Here is a 19,488-nt window from a genome sequence, read left to right as displayed (position 1 = left end):
ACCGAGGGCATTGGCGAGGCTCAGCCTTGCCTAGATTTAGCGAGGCCGAGCCTCGTGGTGGCCTGATAAGGCTCTAGTGAGCTTGCCGAAGCTAGCCCAGTTGGTTGCTGGTCGCTGCCGTGGCCGGCGACTGGCCATAAAGAGAAAGAAGGAAAAACAAGAAAAAAGAAAAAAGAAAAAATAAAGAACAAAAAAAGGAAAAATATAATAAAAACTATTGAAAAACTAAAAGAAATAACAAAATTATACAATTTTACCAAACGCATTTTTATTATGGGAATAGAATTTTTTTGCAGTTATCAAATACGTTCTTATACTCAAAAATTGTTATTGAAAATATAAATAAATAAAAAAACTATTTCTATTCAAAAATTATTTCCCAGAACATAAATATTACCAAAGGGGCTCTTATTGTCTCTTGTTAGTGCCCCAAACAGACCACACACCATTCAATTCTCCCCTTATCTATTGGAGTCAAGAATTATATGCTAACCCCCTTATCAAGATATTTGAATCACAATGTAGACACCGGTCGACAACCAGTCATTGGAACATGGCGTGTTTCCAAGAATCCTTGAGAAACAGAACCCGACCTTCACGATGAAATAAATAACGAATCTCGCCTATTCTCGAATTGATCCGTCGTAACATTTGACATGAGAATTACAAAATCATGCTAAGGAGCCACCACCCGTTGTGACTTCAGGATCCACGTCCGAGACCATAGAACTGTCCTGGGACGCGTCTTCTATGGGCAATCATAACTCAGCATTGTCAGCAACCAGATGTTTTGAATTGGAAGTCTTTAGATTCAAATCGAACTGAAGTGTTGAAAAAATAAATTGCAAAGCCAATTCCTAAGGGCCTAAAGCCCAACACAGGCCCATTCATCTTTAACAGCGAGGCCCACAATCGCGCTCTCGCCGAGAATCGCTTCTCCGCCTCGTCGTCCTCGTTTCGCCCACAACAGCGACACCGCGCAGAAAAGCAGAAGCACCGGCCAGTCTGAAAAGCTCAAAAAAGAAAAAAAGAAAAAAAAAGAAGAACAGAAAAAATCAGGGGCGAGAAGGGCGAAAGATCATGTCGAAGCGAGGCCGGAACGGAAGCCCTCGGTCGCCTCGCGGGCGGAGACCATGACGCGAGCTCGGAGAAGACGTGCCGGGGCGGCTGATCTCGACGGCCCTATCGCTTGAAGCCGAACGGACGATCGGTGAGTCGGCGATTCGCCGTCGAAATTCCTTTTTTTTTCCGGTCGTTTGCGCGGATTGATTCGCGGGGGAATGGAATTCTTGTACGGGAGAACTCGAATTTTTCCCCGAATTGCCGAGGCGGTTGCTCCGTGCTAGGGTTTTCTTATGATTCGGAGGAGGGCTGTCTTTGGGTGGAATGATGTTGGGAAATTTTTCTGATTTCTGTCGCGTGGATGCTTGCTTTGAATCCGCTTTTTGTTTCGCCTGGATTGTGGATTTTGTCGGCTGCATGTCAGTTCCACCATCATGAGGTTGAAATTGATTCGGGCCCGCCTTTTTTTTTTTTTTTTTTTTTTTTTTTTTGAAATTTTGTGTCTTTCTAAGTGTAAGTAGCCACGCAGGTTGTCGACAGAATAATTGGAGAGCAGAATGAGCAGTGAGGATTTCGACGTGCAGGCGTTGGGCGAGAAGCTGTTGAAGCTCAACAACTCGCAACAGAGCATCGAATGTACCTATTAAGTTTCTCATTCTCTTTGCACTTTCGGATTATGTCTCTCATTAGCTGTAGATGCGATGGAAGAGTAGCGTTGAGATGAAATTGCCACCTGATTCTCAAATGTGCTGTTGTTGTCAGTGTATGTTGCTTGTTTGTGAGCTATCGTATTCTCCCTTTCTGCTGAAGGATGTGCGTGTGATGATATGGAGTAGTTGCGAAGATAATGTTATATCATCCTTGCATTTCCTTTTGTTGTAGAGTGGTGCCAAGATATTCAGTAACAGTCTGCTTATGGACATCCTACTTGTCTGGAGGGTGTACTGTATGGTTTTAACTATCACATCACATGTACCTGTATGGTACATTGGTCAAGCTAGAGAAGAATTTGTTGTGATGTATTAACTTTTGAAATAAATCTTGATAAAAGGGATGATCTGGCCATGGTTTGATTTACTACTCATAACATCGATGAGCACAATTAACTCATTGCGAATACAGGACTAGTAAGTTTCCAGAGGGAGTAGTGGTATTTAGTTCTTGCAAAAAGTTGCAGTATGCTGGTGAGTAAGTTGTGAGGGGCCCAGAGTAAATTTTTCTTTGCCGTGTTTGTTATAACATAAATTTAAGGGCATCATCGACATCGGACATCCTTGAAGTCACAATATAATCGGATGGGGCATTTGACTGCGACTTTCATTTGGGACCTAATTTTCTATGGCTTCTGTGTATTAGTTTATCATTGGAAAAGAAGTCCAAATTTTTAGAGATATACTTACTAGTATCTTTTATTTAACACCAGATGAAATAACAGATTTTTTTTTTTTTAAGTAAATGAGATTATTTTATAGGTTCTTACAGGTTGCCATTCCATTTAACTTAGAAGGAACTCAGTGAAGTCATTGTCAGCTGAGATTTTTTTCTGGATTTACTTTGGAGATGGTCTTTGGAGGAGAATGGTTTAGAGAATGGATGCTGTAAAGGATTCATCATTTAAATGCTTGAAAAAACAAGTAATCTATGTAGAAGATGTACTTTTTGAGATGGATGGCTATAGAGTGTAAAAGATCATAGAATTTATAGAAGCTTTTGCAGAGGTCAAGCTAATCTTTCCCTTAGACTACTTTTTTCTTTTTTCTTTTAATCTCAATAGGGCAGAGGAAGTGTTGTGGCCTTTGGAACCTCTGATCAATATGATATCTCTATCACTTTAATACTGCATAAATTCCTCATCATATTATTCACTCCTAGATATGGCAAATGAAGTAGTGACGGCTTTGGCATTGGGCAGTGGACTACTTAAGCATTTCTTACTTTCTGCATCCACCTTTATGTTTTGGTTCAAGACATGTGAATATTTATAACAGATTGATGGTAAATAAGAAAGCTACTCAGGAGACCGATTCTCTTTGTTGATTGTTTTATTAAGTATGTTGTTTGTGTGTGTGGAAAACACTTTAGGTGCATGTGTCATAGACTTTATTGTGTAGGTGATCACTGTCGTGGTTTTGCCCTTAATTATATAAGCAATGTCTAGTTCCCTTTGGAGCCTTTCACAAAATTTTCAACCAGAAAAGAATTAATTTGCGATAGTTAACATATGTACACGACGAGGGAAAAAGCTACCAAAAACCCTAAACTATCCCTACTGTGACACATTTATCCTAAACTTGTTTTTTTTTTTTTTTTTTATATTTTATATTTTATATAAATTTGACACAAAGACCTCAAACTTGTACCCATGTGACACATTCACCCCAAACTTTTTTTTTGTGTCTCCAAAAACTCTAAATTGTATTCGTGCATCACAATTACCTCAAAATTTGGGTAAATATGTCATATGAATATAAGTTCAGGGTTTTTGGTATCATAAAAGAATAATTTGGGGTAAATATGTTACATGGGTAAAGTTTGGGGTGATTTGTGTCAGAAAAAAAGTTTAGGGTATATGTGTCACAGTGGGCATAATTTAGAGTTTTTGGTGGCTTTTTCCTGCACAACTAATAGCAATTCAGCCACCTATTCAGGTAGGGCCCCTATTATACACTTAGATGCATGGCTTCTTTTAGCTCAAGCAACCAAATGCAGCAGAAGTGACAATGTGTGTACTAGGGATGTTATTGCACACCCAGTGTATGGATGCTACTTCTGATTGAGTTTACATTATTGTCCCAGTTTTTCACAAAGCGCTGACCCGTTCCTTCGTACTATTTTTTTATGTGCTTTCACTATTTTAAGGTCTTTCTCTTTAATATGCTTGCATCTCGCTTCTTGTTACTGATACATTCCTTTTTCATTGTATCAGCATTGTCCCAGTGGTGTGTTTCTCACAGGAAGAAGGCCAAACAAATTGTTGAAACGTGGGATAAAACTTTTAATTCTTCTCAGAAGGAGAAGTGTGTTTCTTTTCTTTATTTGGCCAACGACATTCTGCAAAATAGTCGGAGAAAGGGTAGTGAATTTGTGAATGAGTTTTGGAAAGTTCTGCCTGCAGCGCTTAAGCATGTCTATGGAAATGGAGATGAACTTGGAAAGAAAGTGGTGACCAGACTGGTGAGCCTTTTTAAAAGATGCATCTTACTGTCTTGTCATCTCTTATTATCCATCTGATAGTATTTGAGTGATGGAATATCATATGTGCAGATATAAGTGTAGGTGATCACTTATCACTTGGTTGACTAATGTTTGAGAGCTTTTCTGATTCTGTTATTTAGCAGGAGTATTTTGAATTCTGTCTGAACAATTTTGCTTTAGGTTCATAAGTTTCTATTTCATTCTATATATGTTCAGCTAAGTAATGTACGGAGAGTAAGAGTTTTCCTGTTGTCTAGGTTTTTTTATATAAGTATGCTTCATTCACCTAATAATTGAAGTTTCTAGGTTGGCTTTTCAATGCACTACATAGATTCATCTCAGAATAAGAGAGGATGACCCTTTTGGGTTTTCTAGACACTTGATTTTGCATGTATGAGGAGAAACATTGATGATATCAGGAAGAACTGGCAGTAACAGCTTAAATGATGAATTCAACATCTAAGGTTAAGAACATTTAAAGGATCAAGCATTGGGTTATTGTTTCGAGGTTATTTTTTGACATTGTGCATAGTCAATTTTGGATAGAATCTACTGGAATTAACCATTTAGTCCAATGTGGAGTCTGTCTGTATTCAAGTTGCAAAGTCAGTAGACGCATATTTCTTAGTCAACTTTCGAAAAGTGTGCTGGTTGTTATATTCCATGTTTGTCAGGGATCATTCTTATCTGTTGCATCTCATTTCTTTCTTCAGGCTTCTGCTGAAACATACATTATGCTACTGATTAAGTGAAGCTATTTGTATAAATATTATGAAGCTCAGTGCCAGTTGGGCTCAGTCATATTGGTTCATTGTCTCTTATCTATTATTTATATGTGTATACAGAGGAGTTGGACTGGTGAAACATTTGTATGCATGTTGAGTTAATATTTATCTCAGGCATACTTTCTGAATACCTTGATCATTGTTACTCTAAGCATTTGCATAAATTTGAGAATATTTACCAGTCAGAGAATATTTACCAGTCATTATGTCTGTAAGCCCATTCTGGTGACGATATGAATGGCATGATTGTCTCCAGTGAACATTGTTGCGGCCGATGCTGTCTCTTGGCAAGGGTTGAGTCTAGTAGATGAGTTGGTGGGATACTATCTGCCTGGATGAGTTGATTGAACCTCAATTTTGAAGCTTATGATCATAACAGGGCTTTTATGCCAAGGTTTTGAATGAGCTGATGCTAAAACCTGATATGTGGAGATTACTTCGATGTTCTCCATCTTAATGTCAGAGACTCAAGTGAACTTCTTTTCTTTTTCAGGAGTTTCCTCCTTTCAGTATTCCAAAAATTTGGGTTAGAACTAAACACTTTGGGAGATTGTACAATTATATATGTCTGTACTTCCTTTACTTTGTATCTCTCTTGTCAGCTATACACTACTTGTTACTGAGGTTCTTAGAATGATGCTTAATCACATGCTAAGATTTGGTTAAAGCATGTGCTTCTGGTATTATTGGAGAACAGATCACTAGACTGATCGTCATGACTTCTTATTCAATTCCCCTTGGTCTTGCTCTTTTCTTGTATTAACCACAATTTGGAACTGTTGTTCAACTCTTGGTGAAAATGTCCTCAAAACAGGTATGGTAAGACTAATATTGCTCAATGGAGGAGTTTTATCTGTTATTTAAAGCCAAAACTTTCTGAGCTGATGAAAATGCTGACCCTAATTCAATGTTTGGAACATAGACAACATGCCCTTTTTGCCCTTTAAATTCTAATCACATTGTTCATGATGCCCCCTTGGTTGGGTCGGGGAGAATAGGTTTTTGGTTGTCGGAAAAAACCCTCTCATTGGATGATTGTACCCCCTACTTCTGAAATCAAGAACTATCTACTTAGTTAACAAAGGATAGGTCATAAACCAGTCCTCCTGTTTCTTAGGCTTTGTGTCCCTCTTCTCTTCTCCAGGCTTAACAGCCATTATCATTCCAACCTTGCCTACCTCTCTTGAATTATATTCCATTCTTTAAAGTACCCCTTTCTTTTTTTTTCATGGAAGATAGTCAAGGCTTCTGAGACAAGAGCTTGTTTGCCACGTCCGAATTACCACCTTCTTGTATGACAGCTCTTTTCGATGCTTGCAATCGCCTTTGACCCTTTTCCACATCTTTATTTTCTAATTATTCTACTTGAACGAGAGACTTCACCTTTACTTAGAGAAGGGCTTGTATTATGATAGTCTAAGAATAGTTTTTGTTGGATTGGTTGGCCCAATAAAATGAAGTATTTAGGCACCATTTACTTATATAGATGATGTGCAAGTCTAGATGTATACAGGTAGGTAGTAGGTACGTGATGTGTAGATTTGCTTGCCTGTGAATAATTCATCAGGGGTTGCAAGTTTCATCTCCTTGATACTTTTCAATAAATCTTGTTTACTTATCCAAATAAAGATATTTTTATGTAATTTGAGATATTTTCTTTTGCAAAGATACAAATCTTAAGAAGGTGCAATTTGGTAAACGTTCCCATTATTTCCTCCACTAAGGTTTTGACAGGGCACTTCTATGGTGCTTAATCACTGATCTTCAAATTAAGGGGGGTTATTTACTTCAAGTATTTTGTGAATGAATGTCCTCATCTATATTAGAGGTATAAGTTTCTAAAGGGATTCCCAAGTTCTCTCGTGTTTTTGCTCAGGCCCTTTGTAATTTCACCGTTCGATTTGTTTTGAAGGCACTAAGCTCCGTGAATATATATATATATCTTTTAATCACCAATTTTATTTGGTTTGCTTCACACTTCCATTTTACATGTTGGGGCGCTGCTTATTTAAGATGCTGTCGATTCGTTTTAAGAATGTTTTTGCCTTCTCTTCCTTCATGGCTTTTCTTCTACTTTTGATCCAAATTGATGGTTTAATTTGGTTTCAAATGTGGTAAGGTTGATATATGGGATGAAAGGAAAGTTTTTGGTTCGCGGGGGCATGGCCTTAAAGATGAGATGCTAGGAAAAGATCCTCCTCCTGTGTCTGTGAGCAATGGAAAGAGTTCGAATCCCATTAAAATTGTGAAGAGGGATGCTAGCTCAGTAAGAGTGGTGAGTATAAAGCGATCCTTTTAGCATTTATTTGCAGCATACTTTTGGCCCATTTTCCTTGACTATGTTCTCGGGCTTTTAATTTCAGAAATTAGCTGTTGGAGGTCTGCCGGAAAAAATCCTAACTGCCTATCAATCAGTACTCGACGAGCATTCTACTGAAGAGGCTGCTTTAGACAAATACAGTGCTGCGGCAACCCAGGTGGAAAAAATTGAGGAAGATGCTGATAGTAAATTGAATCAAGGTGAGATCCTTGCCATTTATCTTTTAGTCTTTTAATAGCAAACAGCATCATCTTTTTGTGTCTTGTTGGCTATCTTTAGATTGACAGAAGATTATTCTGACCGTGACTAAGGGACGCCTCTTTTACTTTTCGCACGTAATAGCCTTTTGGTTAGGAAAGGCAATTTTGTGAAAGTTGCTTGTATTAAATGGGGAGGGGGAGGCTTAAGAAAGCATGGTAAAGAAGCTACACATGATCTTGACATGACCCATCTTATGGAGGGTATCATTCTAGATTGAACAATCATGGAAAAGGAAGTATTCATGTGTGTGTGTGTGTCTCTCTCTTTCATGTGCGCGTGGGTATGTGTGCACGTGGTTACGTGCGTCTCACAATCTATTTGTCCATCGTTCTCTCTTTACGCTGGGGTTGTCAGATCTCGCCAGAGGCTGGCCAATGCCCACTGCAGCACAACCCATCTCCCTCTGTTCTGTGTGTGTGTTCCATGTGTCTGACTATCTATCTAGGTTTATTTTATTCGTTTTGGGTGCCTAAGTCATCTTTATGCTCTGTTTGGGAAAGGAGAGAGTGAAGGGAATTGAATATTGGACCGGACAATGACAAAAATGAGAGGAGAGAGGGAAATTAAAATTTGTCTCTAAATTTTCATTTCTCCCCCTTTCGCTAGTTCTCCAAACATAGTGTTAGTGTCTCATTCGTCTGATAATATCAGATGGGGGGAAATCCTGGTATGTAATTGTGTAAACCAGCTTTTACACTTAAGACTCTTTTTGTGTGAATAAAAAATCCAAGAATCTGGATTAACTCATTCTTAGGCCCAAGGCAGGATATTTAATGAATAGGAACGAATTTTGAGACCAATTGGCATTTGCGTTGGCGGACAAGTTGCTTACTGGCATTTATAAGATTAGATTTTATCCTTTTGAAGCTAAGTGATGGGTTTGACAGCCTGAGGTTTTCCTAGCAACACCAATAAGCAAAGGTTCAGGTGGAAATGAAATTGATGATTCTCATAAGGAATATAGACATCAATAGCTAGCACAGTTTAGTATAAGGATGGTCACAAAGATCCACTAAAGTGGCTTGTGGTGGTAATGGATCTGTGGAGTTCATGGTGAAATTGTCGGGCAGCAATAGTTTCGTTTTTTGGGCTAATGACAGGTGCCATCTGGCTTAATCGGCTCCATTGCTTCAAAATCCAAGGTAGGAGCAATGGTAAATGCTTTTGCTGGGGTAGGATAAGTTGTCTGCTGGAGTGTGTTTCTAGATGTGCTTCTTAAAGGGAGGAATTGGACTCTGCCGTGCATTGTTATCATGGAAAAATAAAGAACTGTAATCCAATTTTTGTTGATCAGGAAGTCAGCAAGGTTCTGCATTGGTAGATGATCTACAAGAGCAAGAAGATATCATTAAGCAGTGCATAAGTCAACTTGAAAATTCTGAAGCAACAAGAGCTACCTTGATTTCCCAGCTTAGAGATGCGCTTCATGAGCAAGTACATTTTACTACTCTACTTTTGCTTGCTATTGTTGAAAGTATGTGCCATTCTTGACTAAGTGCTGATCCACACTTTCCAGGAGTCAAAGTTGGGACATGTGCGTGCACAATTGCAAGTGAGTATTGTCTAATTCTGTGACTTATGTGTGCCTGTGCTAGCTAATGCAGATGATCTTGTTGTGATAGTGTCCTTACTGTTTTTATACATCATCTTGTGGTCTGTCAGAAAAGGAGAATTTGTTGCTTTTGGCTTTATGATTTTAATAGATATCTTCAAGTTTTGGTCAATGGATTTGTTTAAGTATTGTTATCTTTGACAAGTCAAACAGCTGGATCTTTGCCCACTTAGTTAATGATAAGATCATGGGAATAGTTTATTTCTGTCCTTCAGTCGCCTTGACATAGATGGACTAAGTTCAGTAATCTTTTTTATTGCATAAATATGTAAAGGCTTGATGATTGCTTTACATGGCATGGGGTTGATCTTATGGACATCAATCTATATATCTTTCTGAGTGACTCTTCATCTTGCAAAACTATCGGATGTTTTCTTGGCTGATACTCTTATTGATTGTCTTCACTTTCTGGAAGGGGTGGTTTAGCTGCAGGGTGCCTGGCTGGATGTCATCGATTTGTGAATACTTTTAGAGAGAGAGAGGCTGACCTAGGTGACTTTCGTGAAATTTGTCCTCCTTCCTTCTCTCTCTATGTTCTCTACCGAGAAAAGGCCTCGCCCTCCTCTTAAATGATAAATCCCAGACTGGATCCAATCCGCCTCATCCTTTTTCCCATCTGAGAGAGAGGTGCAGGTCTGAGAGTAGCATTGTTTTTTCCTTTTCTGTGTACAAGATGGGGAATGGACATCTTATCGCAGCAGTCATTCACTATAGAAGTTTACTCTTTGTTTATGATGTATGTGCATTTGAGCAGGTAGAATCTGGATGCTACGAATGTTGGCAGTCATCCCCTACTACACTGTGCCATGCACAGTCAGACATTGTCACCTGTGTTTTGCTTTCTGCATTTGGTCTTTTGGCTCTCTGTAATGTAGCCTGTATCTCATCTTTTCACATTATTACCTCATATAATGTAGTTCACTATTCTTTACATGTGTTTTATTTTGTTCATTGATCGTTGCCCTGATACCTTTTGCGCGACTTATCTTACATTTGATAGTTGACAAGGCTATGCATGTGCAGGGTGCTCGAGTTCAGGTTGAACAGGCAAGTAATTTGCGGAAAAGGCTCATAGCACCCTCTGTTCTTTTACCCCAAGGCCCTACTAACTCATTCCTAGAAAGGCCAAGGATGGAGCAAAGCCTGCCTTCGATTCAACCGATGAGCAACACGACTCAGCCTCCTCTCTCCCAACCTGCGATGCCTTTTTCCTCCCTCAAAACTTCAGATGAAGACAGCAAGAAAGCTGCAGTTGCTGCAATTGCTGCTAAGCTTTCTAACTCTACATCTTCTGCCCAAATGCTTAGCTCAGTACTTTCTTCCCTCGTTGCAGAAGAGGCTGCCTCAAAGAATGGTGGCTTGAAGCCCGCTTCATTTTCCTCGGCTTTGCCTATCTTTCCCCCAGAGAAAAGGCCCAAACTTGAGAAAATGCCTGTCTCCAATTCTGGCAACTCCGATTTGGGAAACTTGTCCTACTTTAGCCCTTTACAGCAGCAATCGGGGAGCAACATGCCAGTCGCAACGTCAATGGGCATGCCACCTGCGTCACAATCAAATCAAATGCAAGCACCATTTGCTTCACCACCTCCCCCACCGCCACTGCCTTCCAGTCTATCTTCTGCAAACCTGTCTGGGAGTCAATATGTCCAATCTGCTGGTATGAATATGATGGCGGGCCTGATTCCTTATGGATTTGGAGCGAGCCTACCACCACCGCCTCCCCTGCCACCACCACATATTAGTCTGCAGCCCTTGGCAAGACCTGGCCTTCAGCCACCTCAGCAGCCACATGTGGAGCAACCGCAGCAGCACCAGCAACCTGCTTCTGGGGGATATTATCAGCCACCAGGCCTTGGCTTCTTCGGACAAAGTCATCAATCAGCAACACCGCCAGTACCGAGGCAGTGAATTTTGCTTATTTGAGATGAGGGGCTTCCTTTTTAAGAGCAACTATTCGTGGAAATTTAGCGGCAAAGCCGTTCTTTGGAAGAGTGTACTTGAAACTTTCTGTCTTGAGGTGGCGATGTTTACAGCGTTATCTTGTAAATTAGTAGAGGATTAGCAACTGTTGTAATGGGATTAATTGCAGCACCCTCCCTCTCTCTCCAGGACATCAGAACAACATAGGGGAAGAAGTTGCTGCTCCAGTAAGAGAGGGAGCAGGGAGAAGGAGAGAAAGAGAAAGGGGGTGTAGGGGGGCAGGGTTTCTGGGGAGGAAGGGGTGGTTTCCGGGAGCCGCTTGGCCGAAGGAATGTTCAGATATCTGTACTTTAGTTTTAGATGATGGAGTAGCGGGACTGTACTTTTATTCACTGCTTCGGTGATCAGCACTGAATCGTGCGAATAAGTTGTACTTCTCACCGGCCTGTCTGCGAAGATGGGTCGAATCGTTGGATTTTAGCTGTTTAACAGGTTCGAATTGGTAGATTACGGTGTGGGGCATGAAAGTCATCTTTCTTCTTTGGCTCGTCTAACCATTTGGTCAGAGGATGAGAGCTGTTGTGGGATCATCTTGGTTGTTTTATTTTTATTTTTAGAAAAGGGTAAAAAGTTTTAAATTTTTCTCATTTGTGCTAATTTAGTCATATACATTTTATTGGCGTTAATTTAGTCATGCATTTTTTCACTTGTGTTAATTTAGTCTTAAATTTTTTTGTTTGGTCTCAATTTAGTCATTTTTGATTAATTTTAGCTGGATTTTATTGACTAAGCTTTAGTCGACTCATGATCGTCGTTCGCCGTTGATAATATTTTAATATTTTTTCAATTTTTATTTTATTTTTTGATTTTCCTTTGATTTATCTTTTTTCCTTTCTCCTCCTACTTTCTCCATTTTGTCATCGGACAACCTCATCAGCCTCTAGCGAGCTTAATGGCCGTTAGCGAGGCCTGAAGCCTCACCAAAGGCCGTGAGGGCTGTTCATGCTGGTGGGCGAGGTTGAGTCTCGCCCAAGGCTGCCCACGAGCAGCCCTTGTGGCCTCTCTAGCGAGGGCTTGAGCCTTGTTAGTGGGCTGTCAAGGCTCGTGGGCTGTCACCTCTAGCTGGTCGCTAGGGAGGAAAGAGGAGGAGAAAGAAAAAGAAAAGGAAAAGGAAAAGGAAAAGGAAGAAGAAAAAGAAAATAATTAAAAAAATGTTATTAAAAAGTTGTCAACGTCATTGTTAGTTTTTTTTTTTTTTTTTGGTGACCTAGGAACTCCTGCACGGCCGGAAACCCTAACGGAGAATAAATCCCTGGGGTACACGTGCTACCACCACACACACACCCTGGGTAAGTCTCCCAAATGTCTCTGCCAGCCTCCCCAGCTTCGCAGGGGAGCCGAACTCTCGACCTCTTCGGCGGGAGAGGGAGCGTCGTGCCAGCAGAGCCACCCTAGCGGGTGGTTCAACGTCATTGTTAGTTGATTGACGTTCGATCGTGAAAATTCGATCAAAATTAATCGGAAGAGTTGAATTGATATTAAATAAAAATGTTTAGAATTGAATTAGTACTAATAAAATGTTTAAGACTAAATTGTTATAATTATAAAAGATTTAGGATTTTTTTGACACTTTGCCTAGGGAGCTTGAAGGGATGTGCCTTTTAAAGGTTAAATTCTTTATTAAGTGGTCATTGGTGTGGATTAGGTGACTATTATCGTTACTTAGTGTGGATGTTTTAAAGGCCTGAAGTGCAACATTGCGAACCACAAATAGTTTCACTTTTATTTAAATGTTGTTTTTATTTCGTTAAAAATGAATGATTTGGAAAATATTTTATTAAAAATGATCGCTTGAATTGCTTATCAAAATGAATGGGTGAAAAATATTTTTTCATCCAAAACGTCGAGACATAAGTTGTTGTTAATAATTAAAGCAATTTTTATTAACAAGTTATTTTAAGTGAAATTTTTTTTAAGCAAATGTATTTCAAATAATTATTTTTTCACATTAATGTTCGTTTTAATTTCAATTCTATTGAGACATATGATTACCAACATCTTTTAAGAGTATTTCTAATGCTAACGTAAAAGCTGACAAAACTTTAACAAGATATCGAAGTAATGTTAAGACGAGTAAATGAATCCTGTGATGTTACTCATGTTGTTGTGATGATAAAAGAAGTAAAATCATGGAAAAAAGATAAATCACCACATTTTGGTCGTCGCCGGTGATCAAGGTGTTCCGATTAATTAATTCAAGAGCATCGGATTGACTAAATTGGACTCTTTGATCGTGAATTCTCTAGACACTCGTCCCGAAGCACAAGACTCAATGAGGTGCTTTGATGAGAGCGAATTCGTGATTTGACATGTAATATGAAACACGAATCATCGCCTGCCGTGCGAAATCGAGATACCTTACGCCACGATGCACGTTCGAGCTATAGGGACGAAAGGCAAATTGCAAACTTAGGATAAAGAAGAGTCAAATCACTTTCCGAAAGGGGGCACAAAAGTTTTCAAAGTAATCGAGTCAGCTCGAGACTGGGAATTTGGGCCAAATCAGCTTCGGAGAACGGGAAGAAGAAAGACGTGAAGAGGAGGAAAAGCTCCCGTCAATTTCTTCTTCCTTCTCCACCGTCTCTCCTCGACCGCCGCCCCGGCCGCGCGGTCGAAATTCAGCTCACAGCTGTTCCCTTACCTTTGCTTCGCCGCCAAGCAAGAGGGGGAGCACGAGAGCGAGAGGGAGAGGCGGCGATCCGCGGACTCTGCAGCGACGTCGTCCGTCCGTCTTGTCTCTCTTCGCGGCGCGTCGGGAGTCAACGAGCGCGGCCCCCTCGTTTCTTCCTCTTCGATCTCAGCAGCTGCTGCTTCCCAGGTCCGTCCCGGCCTTCTCCTTCTTCGTCTGTCCGTGTGGGATCGCATGCTCTCTCGTCTTTTCCGTGTCGCCGCGATCGCCGCTGGGAAAAGCCCGTCTCCCGATGCGCGTCCGATCCCTGGATTCTTTCTCCCGATTGGTATTTTTTTTTTTTTTTTGGTTTGCGCATTCGAATTCGACTACCCAATTGCGCGTCGCGTCGCATTCCGGAGCTTTACGGCGATCCCGCATCGGTTTGGGGTTGTTGCGGAATGCTCTTTTGCTGAATTAGAGTCGCGTGTCGATGCCCGCTCGTTGCTTTCCGGCTCAGCGTGAGGGTTGATTGAAATGCAGGTTGGCGGCGGTGATTGGCGCGACTGATGTCGAGAACTCTGAGAAGAAGGCTCCATCACGGAGACGTGGGTGGGAGGGGGACCGAGCATCTGGAGAGTTCGGGTTTGGAAGGTTTGGAAGAGCCTTTGTTGGGGAGCTATGAAGACGATGATAAGCGTTCCGAGGTGAGGGTTGTCTTTTCTCGTGCTGTTTGTTTTTTGGATGGCTTGTTTCGAGTGTCGGTACTTCGTGTATGTGTACTGTTATGCCTCATTGTATTTGAGCATCATTCCTTTGGTGACTGATCTTTGTGGTGCAGGGACAAGTACTGGAAGATCTTTGGGATGATGAGAGGAAAAAGGAGCGCCTCCATTGGACAATGTTATTTAGCCAGTTGATTGCACAGTGGATGCAATGGCTTGGTATGCAGAGCTCTCCTTTCTGTTCCAACAAGACATATTCCCTACGTCTTTGTATTCTGAGTGATGGACATAGGTTGCTCGAGCATATTGGTTCCTGTCTAATGATTCTTAGTCAAGCCAAACCTTGATGGAATATGATTTTTTGATGGCTTTGATCGAAGTTCAAAATACTGCATATATTGAATGGAGTATATACAGACACGGAAGGGACTATTTTTGTTGGATTCTGTTAATTACATACTGCCTTTTCTGTGTGTTCTGTTTTTAATGATGCGTGGCGTATCCTCTCGGATATGTTTTCACGTGTATTTCCAATTGTCATTGTAAAGATGTTTTTCCCTTCCTATTGCTGCAGTAAGTTCGACTCTCTAATTTGCAGAAAAATCCTGAAGTGTCACCAGCTCTACTATTTTGATGTAAAAATGTGTAGCTGAAATTATGCATATATCTGATGTTTGTTATTTGTGGACTGCTAGATATCTTACCTTTATTGTGGTTGTTGTTTTTTGTCACTATGGTGGGAAGGCATATAGACTTTTTCATGAGTTGCCTCTTCACTGCAGAAGTGTCTAATTGCTTGGAGTTATAGCATACTTGCTTATATGGATTTGGCATGCAAACATGTTCTCCAATTTTTGCTAGTGGTACCTGCTGGTACTGACAGCAGATTGGGACCCTTAAGCACCCGTAAAGATGCTTAAGAAAGCCTTAAGATACTGAAGTCATACCTTGAATTTGCAAGTGGGCCATCAGTGGGATCGATTGTAGGTCATATGGTCTAGGTTTGTAGCACCCGGGGCTTGGACTTCTAGAGTTTTCTCAGTGTAGGTGTGCTACTTGAGCACAATCATTTGCTGTGGTACTCGATGAATATTTGATTTTTTTTGGGTGAGAAGTCACGTCTTAAGCTTAGTGGGTGATATTTCTACAGTATGTGTAATTTAGCTTTTCTCAAAGTACACTTATTATGTTCTTGACCAGCATCATTTTGCTTGTTGTAGCTAACATAGTCCTTGGGTCTGGATCGCTGATTGGACGGTTTCTTCCTCTTTCTTCTATCACTCAGAATGGACAAAGCAAGATTTTGCAACCGACTCTTAGTCCATTGCAGGTATACCAGAATATTCAGAGACTTTCTGAACATAATAATAGAAGTTATCCTTGATACTATACTCAGTGAAGAATAATCTGATGCCAACGCATTATTACTTCATATAAGTGCATTTCACAGTATCCTAATTTGCGGGAAAAGATGGATATACATTGAAGTTTGACTGATATGACACTTCATTAAACTAACGAGGAGTCATTATTGGGAAAAGAAAGAAGAAGAAGAAGAAGAAGAAGAAGAAGAAGAAGAAGAAGAAGAGGAAGAAGAGATAACATGTTAATATCATACTATAGTTACCTTGTTAGATGGAGAAGCTGCCTTAGTTGAAATTGAAATTCATAGAAGACTAGATGTTGTATAGAAAGTAAATGCATGGTTCCTTTGAGGTTTGTTTCTACTATAGGGAACCAATTATTGGCCTCTCAAATTGGTTTCTTAAAAAATGTTATTATGGTAGATTATGCTCTTTTGTAAAAGTTATTGCTTTTCTAAGTTGATCTACCATTTTGGTTTGTTTGTAGGAAGAAAGGCTTAGAAATCTCCAGCAGAGGTTGGGAGTCCCATTTGATGGTTCTCGACTGGAGCATCAAGTAAGTACATCTTTGTACTAAATAAGATCCTCCTAAGATCTTAGATTAGCAAGTCAATGTGAAAGTGGAGCTACAAACAGTTAAGTTGGTTAAGTTTTTCATCTTCCAGTAAGGAAAGGTTTTCCGTGTACAATACTTAGGAGGTTGAGGATAGGAACAAATTTGTTAACTTGCAAGACAGGCTGTGTAGCTTTATGCTTGGAAAATATGCCAGATTATTTCACTTATAATAACTGAGTGCGGGTTTTCATGTGATGATATCAGTTTGTTTTAAGATTGTTCCCTTTTCCTCTTCTCTTGCATTGTTTAATATGCTGCTGCTATTTTTTTTTTTGGTTTTTTCTTTTTTTTTTTTTGGGCGGGGGGGGTGGGGGGAGGATATGCTGAATTTTGAGAATGTGGGTGGATGTGTTGTTTTGGCCGCTGAATGTGATGCAGTATTTTCTATAAACACAGGTTCAAATGATTGACTACAAATTTCCACTCATTGCATTCCTGTTTGCTTTTAGACATGCTTAACATGATTAAATAATTGTACACCAAAAATTGCAGAAGTTAAGGTTCGGATCACAATTAAGCCGAATCTATCATCACTTCCAAAGGGGGCCTATCTAGATGATGTCTTCAGACACAGAGAACATCTATGGCTGATGCGTTTGCTCTCTGGGCGATGCCTTCTGATATTTGTGGCGAGAGAGATAGATATGCTTTGTGTGCTGAAACGTTGGTGTATATATTTCTTTAAAGGAAAGAGGTAGTGTGGGGCCTCCAGGATGACTGTTGGCAGATTTGCTTATATGATAAGGGGGATGAGTAGAACAGCCAAACTGTACTTAATTAGTATCCTCATGAAAGGACATTGAAGAGCTCCAATAATTCTGAAATGCAGAGACTATGTCAGGTATTCCTCATTTTTCTGTATTTGTTTGTTGTAGGATGCTCTTAGACAGCTCTGGAAGTTGGCTTATCCTGATAGAGAACTCCCTTCGCTAAAATCAGAACTGTGGAAGGATATGGGTTGGCAAGGTACCGATCCTTCGACAGATTTCAGGTATGATTAAGTTTTACATAGAAAGTGGTGGGTTTGAATCTTTCTCTGTTATTTGACTGAATTCCTCCTGTATGTCTTCATGGAAACCTTCTAATACTTCTAGGGGTGGAGGATATATATCAATGGAGAATCTTATCTTTTTTGCAAAGAAATATCCGGTTAGTTTTTTATTCCTCTCCACTCTATATCTCTCCCCAACAGCAATTTTCATATTTGCATCTACGTTGGTATCCAATCTTAATTACTTTTTATCTTTCTCTTCCAAGCAAAATTGAGAAACATAATTTTCTGTGGTGATTATCTCTCTGTTTCATGAAAAAAGAATCAATGCGTTATGTTGGCATCTTAAGTGAAATGTGATGGTCAGTGATTACCTTGTCACCTCAAAGAACAGAGAGAAGACTCAGAGAGCTGGTTGAGGGATGCCTATGCTTGCTCATTTTTTTTTTTTTTGGCTGTTATTCTTCGAATATCCTCCATTCCTGCTGTTGTACTTGGCGGACATTATTCTTTGTGTACATTTCCTGCAGCTGAAATTTATTCTTTTGGCTATTGCCTCCATAATTTTGTCATTGAAGTAGTTGTGTATGACAATGCGTCTGATGAATAAGATGATTGCCATCCATAATTTGATTGTATCTTGTTGTGAACTTCAATGTGAAATTAGTATTAATATCTCTAACTTTGTTATTCTTACTGCAGGAATCATTTCAGAGATTGTTGCACAAACAAGACGGTACTAGGGCTGAGTGGGAATACCCATTTGCTGTGGCTGGCATCAACTTGTCCTTTATGTTGGCTCAGATGTTGGATCTTCAGTCAGGTAATGATAATTACTGAGAGAGGTGCTTGGGCCTTCTTGATTTTCATAGGGTAAAGTGGCACAACTTTTTTTTTTTTTTTTTGTATCTGGCATTCTTAGATGATGAGTTGTGTTATATTTTACAGCTGTCTGATTTTTTGCTATTGTAAAGAGGATCGACAGTTTCATTGCACCTGCAGGAAAGCCATCATCTTTGGCTGGCGTTAGGTTCTTAGAACTGCTTCAAGAAGATGAAATGGCTTTTGATAATCTCTATTGCGTGGCCTTTCAAATGATGGATGCCCAATGGCTAGCAAAGCGTGCATCATATATGGAATTTAATGTAAGTTACCAAAGATAAGTTCCTTATGTTTATTTTCCTAGTTACTGTTATGAAATACCGTTGAAGCTTTCCTCTATTGACTGTTGAAACATCTTCAAATACTTGTCTTTTGTCTATATCTTTTCGTCAGGATGTCTTGAAATCAACAAGAACGCAGCTGGAGCGTGAGCTCTCTCTTGAAGATGTTTCTAGCATTAGGGACTTACCTGCATACAATCTGCTAAAGTTGTAACTTGTAACTGAGAGATAAAATATATAGTATTGAATTGTCCCATCTCAAGTACGGTATCTTCTTCACGTACTGTGCCTGGATACCTCGTCAATTTTTTCTATTAGTGAAGTTGAGTGCACGGCACAATTTGCTTGATTGCTGTACAATACCACGAAAATCTGAAACTTCCCGTTGTCTATCAAAATAAGTTATCGGGCATTTTGTTTTCACATTGGACTGCCACTGCTGCTACCTGCTCTTAAGGGCACCTGCTCTGTTAATGCTAGAGAGATGTTGCCTTTGGTCGTGATAATTTTTTAACCTTTTTATAGGATTTAGCAAACATTCATTTTCTGGATGAGTTGTGGCTTTCTCACATTGTTATTATGATCCGCAATGCTTGCTTTCTATTGAGTTGGTGCAAAAATGTTTACAGCAAGAACTATTAGATGAAGGTCGCCGGAGTATGAACGCTTTTCCATCTTCAACTTATAAATTTTGTCTAGTCGCTGAGAAATGTGGTCTGAAAGATCTATTAATCGATAGGTGTTGGATTATTCGAAATAAGAAAAAGAAAGAAAGAAGACAATTAGCTCTCATCCGAAAACCAAAA

At 39.9% G+C, this 19,488-nt stretch overlaps 2 protein-coding genes across 3 annotated transcripts; both read left to right on the top strand.

Moving 5' to 3' along the window:
* The first annotated feature begins 961 nt into the window (after positions 1 to 961).
* LOC104443498 (regulation of nuclear pre-mRNA domain-containing protein 1A) lies at positions 962 to 11,793 on the top strand. The gene is made up of 8 exons (XM_010056951.3): positions 962 to 1,210; positions 1,592 to 1,698; positions 3,989 to 4,236; positions 7,162 to 7,317; positions 7,406 to 7,562; positions 8,918 to 9,057; positions 9,140 to 9,175; positions 10,259 to 11,793. Exons 2-8 carry the CDS (start codon positions 1,620 to 1,622, stop codon positions 11,141 to 11,143), a joined length of 1,701 nt encoding a protein of 566 aa, XP_010055253.2. The 5' UTR covers positions 962 to 1,210; positions 1,592 to 1,619; the 3' UTR covers positions 11,144 to 11,793.
* A 1,858-nt stretch (positions 11,794 to 13,651) lies between these two features.
* Positions 13,652 to 19,105, top strand: LOC104443485 (ELMO domain-containing protein A). 2 transcript variants are annotated; one of them, XM_010056924.3, is made up of 10 exons: positions 13,652 to 14,033; positions 14,367 to 14,530; positions 14,665 to 14,767; positions 15,769 to 15,878; positions 16,400 to 16,468; positions 17,404 to 17,519; positions 17,623 to 17,677; positions 18,222 to 18,342; positions 18,522 to 18,664; positions 18,795 to 19,105. In XM_010056924.3, the coding sequence occupies exons 2-10, from the start codon at positions 14,393 to 14,395 to the stop codon at positions 18,894 to 18,896; spliced, it is 957 nt and encodes a 318-aa protein (XP_010055226.1). In that variant the 5' UTR covers positions 13,652 to 14,033; positions 14,367 to 14,392; the 3' UTR covers positions 18,897 to 19,105. The 2 variants fall into 2 exon arrangements, with proteins under 2 accessions (XP_010055226.1, XP_010055235.1); XM_010056933.3 differs by lacking the exon at positions 13,652 to 14,033 and adding an exon at positions 14,041 to 14,172 and having other exon boundaries at positions 18,795 to 19,031.
* The last annotated feature ends 383 nt before the right edge of the window (positions 19,106 to 19,488 follow it).

Source organism: Eucalyptus grandis, chromosome 1 (assembly GCF_016545825.1).
Source record: "Eucalyptus grandis isolate ANBG69807.140 chromosome 1, ASM1654582v1, whole genome shotgun sequence".
In the NCBI taxonomy this organism is placed as follows: Eukaryota; Viridiplantae; Streptophyta; class Magnoliopsida; order Myrtales; family Myrtaceae; genus Eucalyptus; species Eucalyptus grandis.
This window is presented reverse-complemented; position numbering and strand designations above follow the sequence as displayed.